This window comes from Hetaerina americana, unplaced genomic scaffold (assembly GCF_022747635.1).
Source record: "Hetaerina americana unplaced genomic scaffold, ioHetAmer1.1.p SCAF_1, whole genome shotgun sequence".
NCBI classification, from domain to species: domain Eukaryota; kingdom Metazoa; phylum Arthropoda; class Insecta; order Odonata; family Calopterygidae; genus Hetaerina; species Hetaerina americana.
The window spans coordinates 110,399,400-110,414,388 of record NW_027286069.1 but is presented as its reverse complement, the minus strand read 5'-3'; the positions used below and the strand labels follow the sequence as shown (position 1 = coordinate 110,414,388).

At 39.5% G+C, this 14,989-nt stretch overlaps 1 protein-coding gene across 1 annotated transcript in view; it reads left to right on the top strand.

The window, feature by feature from the left end:
• Nup214 (nuclear pore complex protein Nup214) overlaps positions 1-14,989 on the top strand; it is a 61,640-nt gene that overhangs the window by 34,521 nt on the left and 12,130 nt on the right. Inside the window, exons 15-18 of the mRNA XM_071594524.1 lie at positions 490-806; positions 5,015-7,181; positions 9,117-9,235; positions 13,134-13,238. Of these exons, the coding sequence (XP_071450625.1) occupies positions 490-806; positions 5,015-7,181; positions 9,117-9,235; positions 13,134-13,238 (2,708 nt within the window). The remainder of the gene's footprint in view (positions 1-489; positions 807-5,014; positions 7,182-9,116; positions 9,236-13,133; positions 13,239-14,989) is intronic.

Sequence of the window (14,989 nt, the reverse complement as noted above, 5' to 3'; positions counted from 1 at the left end):
GTAGAGCAAATGTGGTGTGTAATAGTGTCTCTATCAAATGGCTAGACTTAAGTCTGTGAAACTGCTGCAAGATGCTGACCAATATAATTCGAATTCTAGGTTGGTTCATTCTACAGCAGGAGGAAAGTTGATACATGATCCTTAGCAAAGTATTTTCTTTGATAAACACTGTACGTAATTTATATCTTTGGTGCATTATCATATTTTACATTAATTTATATGGGAAAAACTCTTTCACATAACTACTATTTTGCTTTATGAGAAAGATTCCGGAAGGAATTATTCTTGTGTACGAGTGTCCACTGTACTATAGCTTTGGTTTGACAGTTGATGTCTTGGTATTTTGTAGAACTCATGGCATAAAATTGGTAATTTTTTGCGGAATTCAAGTTTTTAATCTTTTACACCAATAAATGGCCTACTTATGTATTGCATTAGTTGTCATGTTATCATTACTGAATTTTAATAATATTCTTAAACTTGCCACAGTGATCAGGACCTGTCGAGTATGGCGGAGTCTCTCCTTGCGCTGCATGTGGGTGATTCGAAGTTTGAAGGCCAAATTTCAGAGCAGCTTGGCAGCAAGAACCCCCTGGTTCCCAATAAGATGTCGTCACGTCACATGTCTCAACTTTGCAGCCTTTTGGCTCACAAGCCAATGACCCGTGTCATACCGTCACCCCGAGGGATATCTTCCTTAAATGTTTTGCCAATGCCTTCAATGCTGGCAGACTCCAATACGCCAACACCCAAGGAGGATGCATCTGCAACCCATAGGGTTGACAATCTGAATGCTTCTGCATCAGGTGAGAATGAATAACTGAGCTGGAGAAGAACAGAATGTTCTTAATTTATGCCACTCTTGATTGTTGCCCTAACTGAATTACCTAAAGAATATTTTGACCCAGAAGGAAACCAATTGCTTGATATAAAATATAATGTATTATTATTAATGGTATTGTAATGATCAGTTTTGTTTACTTTCATTCTCATCTTTCCAATGCTCTCAGTAATGCAAGCCACAATCCCCTCTTCTTCGCCACCATATCTAGCGCTTCTTCATTTGTTTCCTTTCTATCCCCTTAACCTTCTCAATCCCTCTCCAAACCCACATTTCAAAAGCCTCCAATCTATGCCTCTCATCCTGTTTCAGTGACCATTTTTCCATGCTGTACATAAGTATGCTCCGTATCATAGTTAATACCAGCCTTTTCTTAACATCCCTACTCAATGTTCCTGTCATCAATGCCTTCCCTCTTGTGAAAACTTCTTTTCTTTATGCAATTCTTCTCCTGCTACTTTGACCATTTGGGTCCAAAACACTTCTGAGACACGTAAACTATTTCACCTGCTCTAGTTTTTGCCCTCCTATTTGAATGTTTTTCTTAGCCTCTCTCTTTCTTGATAACTTTTTAAACTCTGTTTTATTTATATTTATTCTCATCCATATCTATCGCACTTACTTCCCTAAGCTCTCAGCAATGTTTCCAACCCCTTGGCTGACTGACAAACTACAGCTTGGTCATCAGCAAACCTAACTTATTTTATATATTCCCCACCGACTTTCAGTTATATTTCCTGTTCTTCCCATGCCTCCTTAATCTTATCCTCTACATACACATTGAAAATCAACTGTCATAAAGAACATACGTCTTAATCCTCTTAGTAACACTGCCCATCCATGCTTTCCAACCAGCATTCTCAATAGAGCAGTCTAATACATGTATAGGTTGAAGACTAGTCTCCTATCCCTCCAATTTACTCCTATTTTCTGCAATATATTCATTAATACTACTCAATTCACTCTACTAATGGGCTTCTCGAAATCTACAAAACAAAAAAAAAACAATCTCATTGTATTCAATAGTCTGCTCTTTTAGTGACCTAATTACATCTATGGTATATCATGCATGCCTCTTGCCTTTCTGAAGTGAAACTGATCATCCCATTTTCTCTCCTTCCAATCCCCTTATTGATAATGCTGAAAACCATTTGGGTATGTGTGAAATCGAAATTATTCTTCATTTCCTTTCCCTTAAATGAAATAGAAACACCATTTAAAAAAATATCCCTGTTAAAGTCCTTCCTCATAAATGCTAAAAATTAGTCCATAAAAAATCTTCCACCCATGTTTTCCTAAACCTTCCTCATAAATGCTAAAAATTAGTCCATAAAAAATCTTCCACCCATGTTTTCCTAAACCTTTAATTAGTTCCATAAGTATGCTGACTATCCCCATGGCCTTATTTGATGTCAATCCCTATGGTACACTTTCTTTCTCACTCACTTATGCCTAGACCTAGGCTGCCTTCATCTTTGTTCTATTCTCTTTCTGTGTCTATAAGATAGCTTGCCTCTCTTTGACGTATACTTCCTCTTTACAGTGGGACCTCTCTTAACAAGCACCTCACGCAATGAGTATTTTGCTCAACGAGCAAAAAATATTTTTACAAAAGTGACTTGCTTAAAGAGTGATGTTTTGCATGATGAAGAGGGGGAATTTCTGAAATGATTGCTCACCTGCTGATTGAGTGTGTGTTTAGCTCTCGTTCCACTAGCATGTTGGTGTCACTAGTGATGACACTTTTCAAAGTTTTCTTCAGGCAGTTTTGTGTGTAAAGTTCAATTATATTTTATGCGTTGTTTTACGTATTCTCAGAAAGAAAAAATTGCTAGAAGATAGCCATAAGGGAGTAAGAACAACTATAAATGAAAAATAAAATGATTGAAAAGCGAGTACGAGGTGTGAGTGTGGCTGATCTAGTACTGACATGAACAGTCAGTCAGCATCAACAGTTTGCATTTTCTCCTTGAACAAGGACAAAATAAGGAGCTTGGGGCTTTAGAGGTAGTGACAAGAATACTGGTGCAGCGAGTGTGCATTCTCCATGATGTTGAAAGTTTGTTTCTCCAATTGATAAATGAAAAGAAATTGCAAACACACGTTAATGTCACCCATTGTAGAATTTCTAGGATATATTAAAAGGAGGGAATAAAAATTAACCATGCATACTTAGACAATAGGCCACTGCATATAGCGCACCCATTTCATCCATTCTTTGTAAACTTTTCATATCTTTGCACTTAGCCTTTCATCATGATTTTCTCGTGCTATTTGTTTCCCACCTCAGTTTATTAATAAACTCTTTATAATTCATTCTATAAACCTTTGTCTTTTTCTATTTCCTTCCCCCCTCCATTTTTATAATAATCTCTTGTGTCATCCATGTTTTTCATTTCCTTTTCTTGTAGTTTCTTTTTTAGCTTTCCCTTCTTTCATATGTTCCCATTTTTCTTCTGTATAACCCACCTCCTGTTCTCTGCCATAATTTTCTCTACAGCCTGCTGATACCCCTTCCTTGTCAATGCAGTTAATGCCTCTGAATTCTATCTCCTGAACTGTGTTTTATCCCTTTGAACCTGAAATTACACTCTATTTGCACTAAATTATGATCTGAATCTTTATGTGCTCCTGAAAGTGTGTGAATTGATCATGCTCCTCCTGATCTTAACCATAATGTAGTCAAGTGATATCGCATTGAATCCCTGAGCACCTATATTTTAGTGCTTACCCCAGTGTTTGTCACAATTAAGCTCTGTCTCATGCAGAACTGTATTATTTTCTCCACATTGTCTTGTTCTTAAGCCTTAGTCGCCAACCTTACTAACATCCCTTCCTTCACCAATCATTGCATTCCAATACCCCTTCACTATCAAATGTTCCCTGCAGGAACACTCACAATTTGGTGCGCTAACTGATATTATTCCCTGTCGACTTTTTCATCTCATTATTCTTCATGGCCTGTAGACCTGAGGAATCATCAAGTTTGTTGGCGTAGCTTTTACTTCTACAAATAATATTCTATTGTATGACTATTTACTATGCTACTTCCTACCATTTATGTTTAGTGCCATTGCCTTCCCTTGCTGGGTCTCTTCCCCTCTGCTGTGTACATATATTACACTATATTTCTTTCTCTAGCAATCTCACCTTCCTTCCATCTCATCTTACACTACGCTTAAAATATCCATATTTCCTCTCCCCCTCTCTTGCTTTATATTTTCAAATTTCCCTGTTCTCTAAATCGTCCAAACATTCCAAGTCCCCATTTTTTAACTGGTTTCATCTTCCTCTGTTTGCTTAGCTAGGCTTTCATGTGAGATCGACCATGGAAGCCTTGCCTTTTCCACTGCTAGGCATGGCACTCAGCTGACTGATTGGGCCAGGTTGCCAGGACTCATTGTCAGCATCCATCATAACAGTCTTTAGATAAATAATAGAAATGGTGTCCAATTGCCCATCTTCAGAGTTTTAAATATGACACCATCACTCAAATGGCTTACCACCGTCTTGGATAAGATTTCTTCGTGTATGTTTTCCAAACCAAACCCATGTAGGTGTGTGTGTTGCATCTTAGTACTCCATGAAGTAGATCTATGAAGAGCTCCGTTCAAAGAAACTTTTTGCTGCTTGTGATCTGCTCAATTCCACCTTCCCCACCATTTCTGTGTTCGTCTTTTTATAAGTGTCCCTTTTCCTGTTATCTATTCCCATGTGAATGAATTTGTGTTCGCCATTTGGCGGGTTTACATATTTGAGGAATAAGAATAAGGGATGAAAAGTTATATTTATTTGCTACCAAAATGCTTATATATTTTATTATTGCATGTATTTTTCAATCGAATCTCATAAAACTTATGTGTATCATGCATTTTTGCTTGCTTATTCTTGTCTGGAGTTATTCAATACAAAATCTTTATATATTCATTTTTCCAAAAAATGATATATGACATCCTATGCCATCAGTTAAGGACTGATCAAGCTTCAATATATTTTCTAGTGGGATTAAAGATAACAAGATGTTACTGTTCTCCATAGGTGAATGATTGCTCAAAAAAAATATGTGAAATTTTTTGCTGATATTCCTTGTAATAATTTGATTATACGTATGCAATCCATTGTGCATTGTCTTTCTTTCACAAGTTATGTATTGATTTGAACTTACATTTTCAGAGCAGACACCAAAAGCAACTTCTACGCCTGTTAAGAAAGAAGTAACCCCAGTGGCTGCTGTGGGTTTGCCAAATGTCCTGGCTGGTGCCACAACCGTGACAGGTCCTCCAGCCTTAGCATTTAGTTTTGGATCTCCACCGGCAGCAGTTGGCTCGAAACCTGCATTTGAGGAAAGTGCTGGATCTCTCCTGGATTCAAAGCAGTCGCGAAGTGTGGCTCCTCGTTCTGAACCAATGGAATCCCCACTTTCCGCTGCGATTGGCTTCACTCGTGCAATGACGACGACAAGTGTGAAGAGCTCAACTGTTCCCACCAAGGCCGTATTTGCCAGAGGTTTTTCTGGTGCCACAACTCCTGTTCTCTCATCATCATCATCGACATCAACATTTGGGACGACAAAAAGTGCCCCACTGCAGCAAGTACCACAAACAAGTTCAATTTTCAGTGGGACGCCATCTTCCGTTGTTTCTCCATCACCTTTGGAGAGCAGTTCTTGGGCATTCTCCACGTCTGGAAGTTTCAGTATTGGCACGTCTTCCAAGGCTGGGGGTATATCTTCTGGGAAGCCTGTCGTTCCCCCTTCGCCACTCACTCTGGCACCGGTAACAACACCACCACCCACCACAACTCCATCGTCATTCTCACTGAATTTCTCTGCTGTCTCAAAGCCATCTTTCTCCCTGACCTCAAAACCAGCACCCCAGCCATCGTTCACCTTGCCGCTGCCTCCTGTGTTTGGAACGCAGGGCGGGAGCTCGACGACGTCGTCATCGAAGGAGGAGCAGCCTCTGTTTGTTTTTGGAGGGAGTGCGCTGGGGTCGGCCATTAGTGCGCACCCACCCGTGGCTGTGGCGGGGGAAAATGCTGCGAGTGCTGAGAACACCGAGAAGGAAAATATACTGAATTTGGAAAAGAACAAGACAGACAAAGATTCTGGTGCTAGCATTCCAGAATTTCAAGAAAACAAAGAAAAGACTAAGCCTGAAAAACTACCGACAAACTTTTCATTTGTTTCTGCCTTTAGCCAGGCAGCTGTTCCTTCAGGTAAAACCACTCTCACTGATACAGAACCTGCCAGTAGAGCCACAGTGAGTGCACCAACCCCTGATTTGGTTCAGAGTTCCATCTATGAAGATGTTACCCCTGAAAACAAAGTCCAAAGTAGCGCAGTCAAGGAAAAGCCTGAGGAGAAGCCTGCAGCCAGCCGAAGCCTCTTCACAGATTTCAGCTTCAAGCTGTCCGAGGGTGAGTGTGAGGCATTTGGCTCCAAACCGTTAGTGTTTGGGGCCAGCTCCATTCCATCTGCTGCATCCCCGCCACCTGCCTCCACTCCAGCTGTGGCACCCATTTTTGGAACGCCAACATCTACGGCTCAGTCTCCTCAGCCATCCGCACCTACCGAGCCAACGCCTGCATCATCCCTGCCAATCGTCTCGCAACCAGAGTCCACCACCGCCATTGGCACCTCAAACCCTCTTTCTTCCCTGGGCACCATTGTTGCCAACTTGGGCAGTGGCACCGGCAGCACATTTGGGAAGCTGGTCCCTGAGGCAGCTAAGCCAGCAGAAACCAGCTCCTTTACAACATTTACCTTTGCCCTTCCCCCTAAAGATGACGTGGCGAAAACTCTTCCTTCTGAGACAGCAGTTGACTCTCCATTGGGCCCTGATGGACAGAAAGCAGCCCCACTCAAGAGCATGCCTTCAGTCTCCTCACCAGGGCCTACTTTGCCCGGCGCACCAGCTGTGACCACGTCCTCGACTGCATCTGACTTTGGGCAAGGCCTTGCAAACATTTTGGGTCAGTCTCTTCCCGTGGGTTCACCCAGCCAACAGCAGCAGCCCGCCCAAAATCCATTTGCCACTGGAGGAAGTGGTGGTGGTGTGTTTGGGGGGAGCGATGGGAGTAGCCCGAGCAATGCGCTCTTATTTGGGAAACCAGCCGAGGGCTCATCACCTGCTCGTTTGTTTGGACAACCGTTGAAACAGGATGCTGCTGCAACTCCATCCTTCTTTGGAAGTTCCCCTTCGGCCACTCCACCAGTCAAAAGTGGGCAGGCAGCGTTTGTCCCTGCTTTAATGTTTGGCCAGCCCAGATCCTCTACATCCTCTGTTTTTGGGAGCAGCAGCGGTTTCGGTTCCAAGCCTCTCTTTGGGCAGAGCTTGAGGTCAGTCAACATATTTCCTTGCTATTTGGATAAATGAATTTCTTAAAAACAATTCTCTGTAGTTCATTATGAACTAGTTTAAAAAAGTGTTAACTTCTTCAGTGAAAGTTAACTTCATTCGTACATTTGACTGTTTCACAATACTTCTCAAATACAGTCATGCTTTTTTGGTTTACATTCTATGTACAAACATCAAAAGATGTTTTTGACATTTATATTAGAATTTCATCATATAAATATTTTTCCTCAAAATTTTAATACAATTTTAAAATTGTATTAAAGTAATTTTTTAGAGAGAAGGAAACTAAAACAAAACATTTCTGTCAGGTCTGAGAAGGGCTCAGACACTCAGGCAGAAGACCCTATTAGGGTTTTTCCTTGCTCCCTCGTGGGCATATCACAAGGCAGAGTTTCTTCAATTTGGGATGAAAAATTGGGCGTAAAAAATCTTAGCAAAATAGGTTTGCTTTCAGTGGAGAATAAATGCAATTACATTGTCAATTAAAAGATTATGGACCTGGCAAGGAAGGGTGAGTGTGGGTCAAGTAGGAGGTGGTCAGAGGTACTGAGTGCTACTGGTCAAGAAAGGAGGGCTAGAGAAAGAAAAGTATGATTGAGTGGCTGATTTATCCAATTTGTCATCAGTGTCAATCAGTGTGCAGGTGAAAACAAGCTGTGGCATCTTAAAACTGTGGTGGGAGTAGGACTAGTTCTTCAAAGGGAGGAGAATATGAAATAGACGATGAAATTTTCCAGCGAACAAGACAGCCAGCTGAAGAGAGGGTAACTTAAGTCCACAACCGACCAAATAGTGAAGTGGTTGCAGTGCCGTCATCAAAACTAGCTCATTATTGAGAGAAATGGAGGGTTTTGATGATTGGGCATGTAGCAAAGCAATTTGACAATTTCTTTCAACTCTCATTGGCTGAGTTGTTAGCCTATTTAAATATTTATCATCCCGTAAGATTTAAGTGTCATCATTGATAGTCTTGCGGTTAAGGTAGGTTTGGATTGATACAGTAACCAACATTACTCTCCCAAGCCTCAACTGAAATGACTTCCTAGCCGACAATAAACCCATCTTCTATTCCTTAAATTTTCTGCCTCATTCTGTGCTAAATGCATATTATTTTTGTCCTCCTACCTTTATTGCATAATGCTCTCTCCTATATCACTGACTTAAACATCCCATCGCAAATCAGAATGCTTGGTATCCACCTTTCCTGTCTCCTTTGGAATTCTCCCAACAATCCTCTCTCCTTGCCTCCAGTACCTGGTACTTCTTAGCTTGATTTACTTCTCTTCAATTTTAATTTTTGTATTCTTCTCCAATGGCTTAATTGGAACAACTATGTGTATTGTCATTGCAATACATCAGTACTGCAATTGGTTCACTGCAGCCATATTAGTCTTCCCTTGTAGTGCTAATTTCCTTCTTACTTCCTACTTCTTTGTTGACCTTATCCTTAAAAATCTGGAAACAGAAGCCATCTGAGAATTAATACTCCAGTAAATAAGATAAAACAAATCATAGCAAAGTAGACCATTTTACTTAGGATATCACATAGGCAATCAGTATGGAATTGCTTAAAAAAAAATTTAACCCAATATCTGACATTTTGTCTGTGGATCTAGCTTTGGCTTTGAAAAGTCTGTATAAGTTGATATATTTTGGTTGTTCTTTATTTGAAATGAAAAATTTTGAAAAAAGGGAGTGGTTTTATTAATGCCCAGTAAGGCAAAGTTTAGGCATGGGAATCTTTGAAAATGAAGGATTTAAATGGATGAACAATTTTGCAGTGATTGAACAGTTGTGTGAATCTCCCCTTAGGATATTAATTATAGTGTTGCGTTTGATAATTCCAGAGGTAACGTTTTATCAGTTCTATCCTTTTCTACAACATTGTGAATCTTGTTCCCTCCTAATATTTGCAGTGGTGGCAGCACGTCCTTTTCCCAAGGTGGATCAGTGTTTGGGCAGAGTGGGGCATCATCTCCCTCTGTCTTTGGGTCTCCTCCAGCAACGTCTGGCGGCAACTTGTTCCAAACTACAGGTGAGACATGCTCTGACAAAGCATTGAATCAAAAGGCAAACAGCTGACTACATTTCTCATGAATTCACCGCATTAGAAAAATATTTTTAATTCCATTATTCATTGATCTTTCCTGGAGTACTGACCAGAATTAATATGTTTCAGCAAATCAAGGTAATGTAAATACAATTATGAATTATTTTAAACCTCTGTAAAAATGTTCTAAATTTTTCTATACCTAAAAAATTAGCCTTAATTCTGGCTTTGAAGTTACAAATAGTTGTCTATATTTTCTTTATTTCTTGGTTTTGTGTGCCAAAATTCTGATGCTAGGCCATGATTCCTCAGGTTTTCAACGCTCATCATTTTAATTTAATTTCTTAGTTGTTAATTATTATAACATTCCGAATACTTTACCATTCTCAAGAGATTTTCCATATCAAGTTTATATTAGGGATGTGCAAACCACATATGTATATTTAATATTTACAAGAAAATCATTAAAAATTCTATTTGCTGTAATCACAATTGAAAAATCTTTTCAATGCCTTTCATTATATTGTAATGCATTGTAATTTTCTATGTAATTGTAATTTCATTGTAATTTTCTATTTAACACTGAAATTGATTCAAACTTTCTTGAATAGTGATTTATTACTCCTGGAAAAAATAATGCAACAACTGCACAAAGTAGTTACTTATCTCCCTTATGACAAAATTTGCTCTTTATGTTTAATAAGTGATTGTTGAGCAGATCATAAAACGAATTCAATGTTAATCCCTCTGTTTGTTTGTCTTTGCTGCTAGTCTCGGCCACCTTTCTGGCTTATTGTGCAGCATGCTTTAAGTTGGGCCAGTGAAACTTGGAGATAACATCATAATAATTTTATCATGAGTACTGGTTTAGAATACTTTTTTCCAAAATCATAATTTGAGAAAAGTTGATCAATATATATGGTTCAATTTCTAAGTGGTTTATATGATCCATTTCCTAAGAAATTCTGGGAAAACTTACCAGATGAATGAAAAAACTTAACGAAAAGAATGCCCCCATGAATTCAGAGTTGATATTAGTGTAGACAGGGAAAGGAACTGCCCCCCCCCCCCTACCCTGATGTTTGATTTTCACTTACCATTTTCTCCATCTTCACCTACCCAACCAACCTTCAGGTTGATTTCTGTGTAAATTGCTGTAGACTGGGGAAGTATGGATTTAGTCATTATCTATTTTCCAGGAAACCCAGAAACTATCTAATTTAAGTTATCATAGTCAAATATGCAATTCCTTATGTCCTGACTACTTTGACCTTTTTGGTCCAAAACACTTCCTAGATTTGTAAACTGTTCTACCTGCTCTAGTTATTGCCCTCCTATTTTAATGTTTAACTCAGCATTTTTCTTTCTAGAAAACTGCATAACCTTTGTTTTATTAATATTGATTCTCATTCCATATTTGTCGCACTGAATTTCTAATTCACTCAGCAATGCTTGCAACCCCTTGGCTGACTGAAAAACTAAAGCTTGGTCATCAGCAAACCTAACTGATTTTACGAATTCCCCGTCCACTTTCATTCCTACCTCCAGTTCTTCTTCTTCCTGTCTCTATTAAATCATTTCCTCCACACATTTGAAAAGCACCCGTGATGATGGGTAACCATGCCTTACTCCTCTCCCTAATACTGCCCATCCAGACTCTCCGTCGGACACTCACCGCTGATCAGTCAGAGACATGTAAAGGTTGCGTATTAGCCTCCTTTCCCTCCAATCTACTCTTACTATCTGCAATATGAGGTCTGTTCAAAAAGTATTGCTACTTTGGTGTTTTTTTCGAAAATAATCTCTTTATTCATGAATATCTATTTTGTCCCCTTCAATGTAATCCCCATTAGATATTATACACTTGCACCAACGTTTTTTCCAATCCTCGAAGCACTTCAAAAATCATTTTTGGTGATCTTGTTCAGCTCCTTGTTCGATGCAGTCTTTATCTTGTCAATCTTAGTATAGCAGCGACCTTTCATGGGCCTTATCAATATCTGGGGGCCAGGTCTGGGGAATACGGTGGCTGCGGCATCATTAGTGTGTTGTTTTTGGCCAAAAATTCACGGGCAAGTAATGATGTGTTAGCAGTGACGTTGTTTGTTCTTCTACAAATCCGGGCATTTGTGGCGGATTGCTTTGCGCAATTTGCGCATAACTTGCTGGTAATATTCCTTATTTACCGTTCTACCCTGTAGCAAGAAATCATGATGCACCATGCCCCTGTAATCAAAGAAAACTGAAGCAAAACTTTCAAATTCCACCAAATTTGGTGTGCTTTTTTCAGTCTTGGCTCATGTTCTGGAGCTTCCTTTGGAATGATTGAGCTTTACTTTCCACGTCATAACCATAAACCCATCCATGATTCGTCACCAGTTATGACCCTCGGGAGTGAATTTGGGTCTTCGTGGACAGAGTCCAACACCTCATTAGCAATGTTAATTCGCTGCTGTTTTTGGTTGAAATTGAGCACGAATTGAGGTACAGATTTCGCGGTGACCCATGTCATGCCCAAATCATTGGTAAAAATCGAATGGCATGAGCCAATCGATATGTTTAAGTCCTCAGTAACTTCTCTAATGGTGATTCGACAATTGGCCAATACTCTTTTCTTCACTTCATCAATGTTCTCGTTTGTTGTTGATGTGCTCGGGCATCCGGCACCCTCTTCGTTGTTCACATCTTCTTGGCCCTATGAGAACAATTTGTACCACTGAGAAACGTTGCTTCGGTCCAAGATAGCTTCTTTATATGCCACAGTCAACATTCGAAATGTGTCTGGGCGCTTAATTTCATTTTTCACACAAAATTTGATTCAGATTCTTTGATCCATTATTTAGAAGAGGTAAAAATCGAAGACAGGCCAAAACACGTCCTAGCAAAACAGCTGTCAGCAATTAACTGAACATACAAAATGGCCAAACTCTTAGGCTTAAGTTAGAGACATAAGCACGAGCATAGCACCACAAAAAAATCAAAAATTAAATATAACTAACCCACGAAAATTCCAAATTCGCGATACTTTTTGAGCTGACCTCATATACTCATTAGTTTTTTCCAAATTACTCTATCAAACACCTTTTCAAAATCTACGAAACAGGCGAATATGTCCTGATTGTATTTTATATTCCTTTCTATTAGTGATCTCATTACTGAATTGGCATCATGCTTGACTTCCAAAGTGTGTGAGAAAAAATGTGTTAGGGGAGAGGTCGGACATTATGGATAAGGCAGTTGCATAAAATTTAATAGAGACCCAAGGAATTTTTACATTACCCATGGTGAGTGGTCCAGGGTCACATAATAACAGGCCCCCACTGTGTAGTGGAAGTGTAATTAATTTAGCTGTAATGAGTCATCACTCCATAATATTTTTACTATTTGTGATTTGTTATTTAAGAATCGAACCTGAATTTTTATACCTGGCAAACACAACATACTCTTTTGAAATTGACTCCATTAATTGAAAATTAGTTTTCAGAATGGTGACGCCCTTTTCACTTTGTACTTCCTCTTTTTTCCATTTTGCATAAATTTTATATGAAAGATGGCTAGTGTTGTGTTTTTTTTTGTGGGGTATCACTGTCTTTTTTTAAAGGTCATTCTGTTGATTTTATCTTGCAAAGAGAAGGAGATTGTTGGAAATAAAGTATTCATGTGTGTCTAACAGAATGAATGCGATGCAATTGAACCCTCTGTATTCATTTAAGTCAAAATAATTATTAAAATAAATATTTTTAGTGTAATGCACCTGACCATTCCTTGTTATGTTGTCAATTTTGAGGTCTTAAAAAACTCTTGTTGCAAGCTTGTTAGTAATCTGGATTTTGATGATCTCCTGGCATTAAAAGAGTTAAAATCTCTGCTCTGGTTTTTCCAGCCACTTCATCTGCTGGCACATTTGGTACCAGTGGAGGTTCTCTTTTTGGCTCTGTGGCACAAGCCGGCTTTGGATCCCCAACTTCGTCCTTCCAGGCAAAACCAGGTATGTTTGAATATCTTTTGTTCTCTTCAATCTGGGTCTACTGGGTTAAGTCCTGCATGAATGGGTGTAAGCTTTCCTGGCATGATTCCTGTGAGATCTGAGACCCCACTGATTGCTTTGACACATCAAAGCAATCAATGGTTGCCAATCCAATGGTTGCTTTCCCTAGTCACATTCCATTCCAAGCTCTCTAGGTATGGTGAACAACAATGTGCTTGTAGCTAGGTTAGAGACACCCTTCACTCTCTAAAGAAGTCATTGCTGGCCAAGATCAGTGGAAGTCCGCTGTAACTCTTCTTCACAATTAATCCAAATGGTAGGTAACAAAGGATGGCCATAGCGGTCACCTAAGAGATTCCCGAAATTACTTGGACTCTTCTAAAACTAATATTCTTGGAAAAAGGCCTCAATTATCAAAAAAATTAAAAGTGATATCTACAGTTTTGGGGTAATTTGATTTGTAGTTATGACAAAATTAAATACCAAGGAAATGCCATCCTGGAAAAATTTTGAGATTTTTGAGGGCCAGTCAAATGGAAACCGAACACCCACTACGACAACGAGTGCCTATGCACCAACAAGGGCATGACCCAACAACTGCATGTGCCTGTGAGTTGTCACTACTCAGTTCTTCCACCTCAGTGGTGGCGGTATTGCCACATTAAAAGCTAGAGGAGTTTGTAATGGCGGCAGTTCGGTTTTCATTTTCACTGCCCCGTCAATGCACAAAGAAAGCAGTAATATAAGAATGGAGCGTTTGTGATTTGATTTGTGCCATGAGCTTTGGTAATAATTTCATTGTTGACCTGCGTTCTCTTCTTGTCAAGAAATGTGCCATCATCCACTGAGTACTCCTGATCGAGTCCATGTAGGCTTCTGTCATGCTGTTCCTTGAGAAAAGACACTTTTATCTTTCATCATCATGAAATAACCATGGATTGAGGTGCCCATGAAAAGCCTGGCATGAATGTGTGCTGATATAAACCCTACCTTATCCTCTTTTCCTTTGGCTTATTTTTAGCTGTCAAGAGGTTGAGTGAGCATAGCTCATTTTGTATTGGCCCTCCTCTCTCCCAGGGCCCACTGCAACTGCAGTGGAGATAGGCACTGAATTGCTGAACTTTGCATGCAGTGATTTCATTCCTGATCAATGCCAGGAATGTAGGGGGTAATATTCCCTCCAATATTGGAGGGAATATTACCCCCTAGAATGGAAGGGCTAATATTCCCTTCAATATTGGAGGGAATATTAGCCCCTCAGTGCTGTCAAGCATAACGTGTACACTGAATGAGAGCACGGCATGGTACCATAAAGTAATAGTCAAGACAGATATTCTACATTTTGTGAGACAGAATTTTGCCCTACTTGCAATAGTCAACAGAATTGTTTGGCTTTCATTTTGTCTCATAAATTTTTATTTTGTTATGAAATGTCACTGTATGTGTACAGTGCAAAGAATATTGTAATCTTAAGTTGAAAACACTCGCATTCAACGTTTCATGGCGTGATAGTAGTTGGATATTAACAAAAAGAATGAAGCCACTTGGTTACCTCTTGTATGCGGGCACTTTCGTCAGTGTATGCTGCTTATCACAATATGGTTTGGAGTCACATTGCTTCAGTTTGGCCTGAGAATCAGGGTCTACCACCTTGCTGAGGTACATGGTAATGTCTCATTGAGGCAGTAGTGACTAAACAATGATTACTGTAAGTCTTCAATAATGCTTTCCAATAAAAATATTTTGAGTTC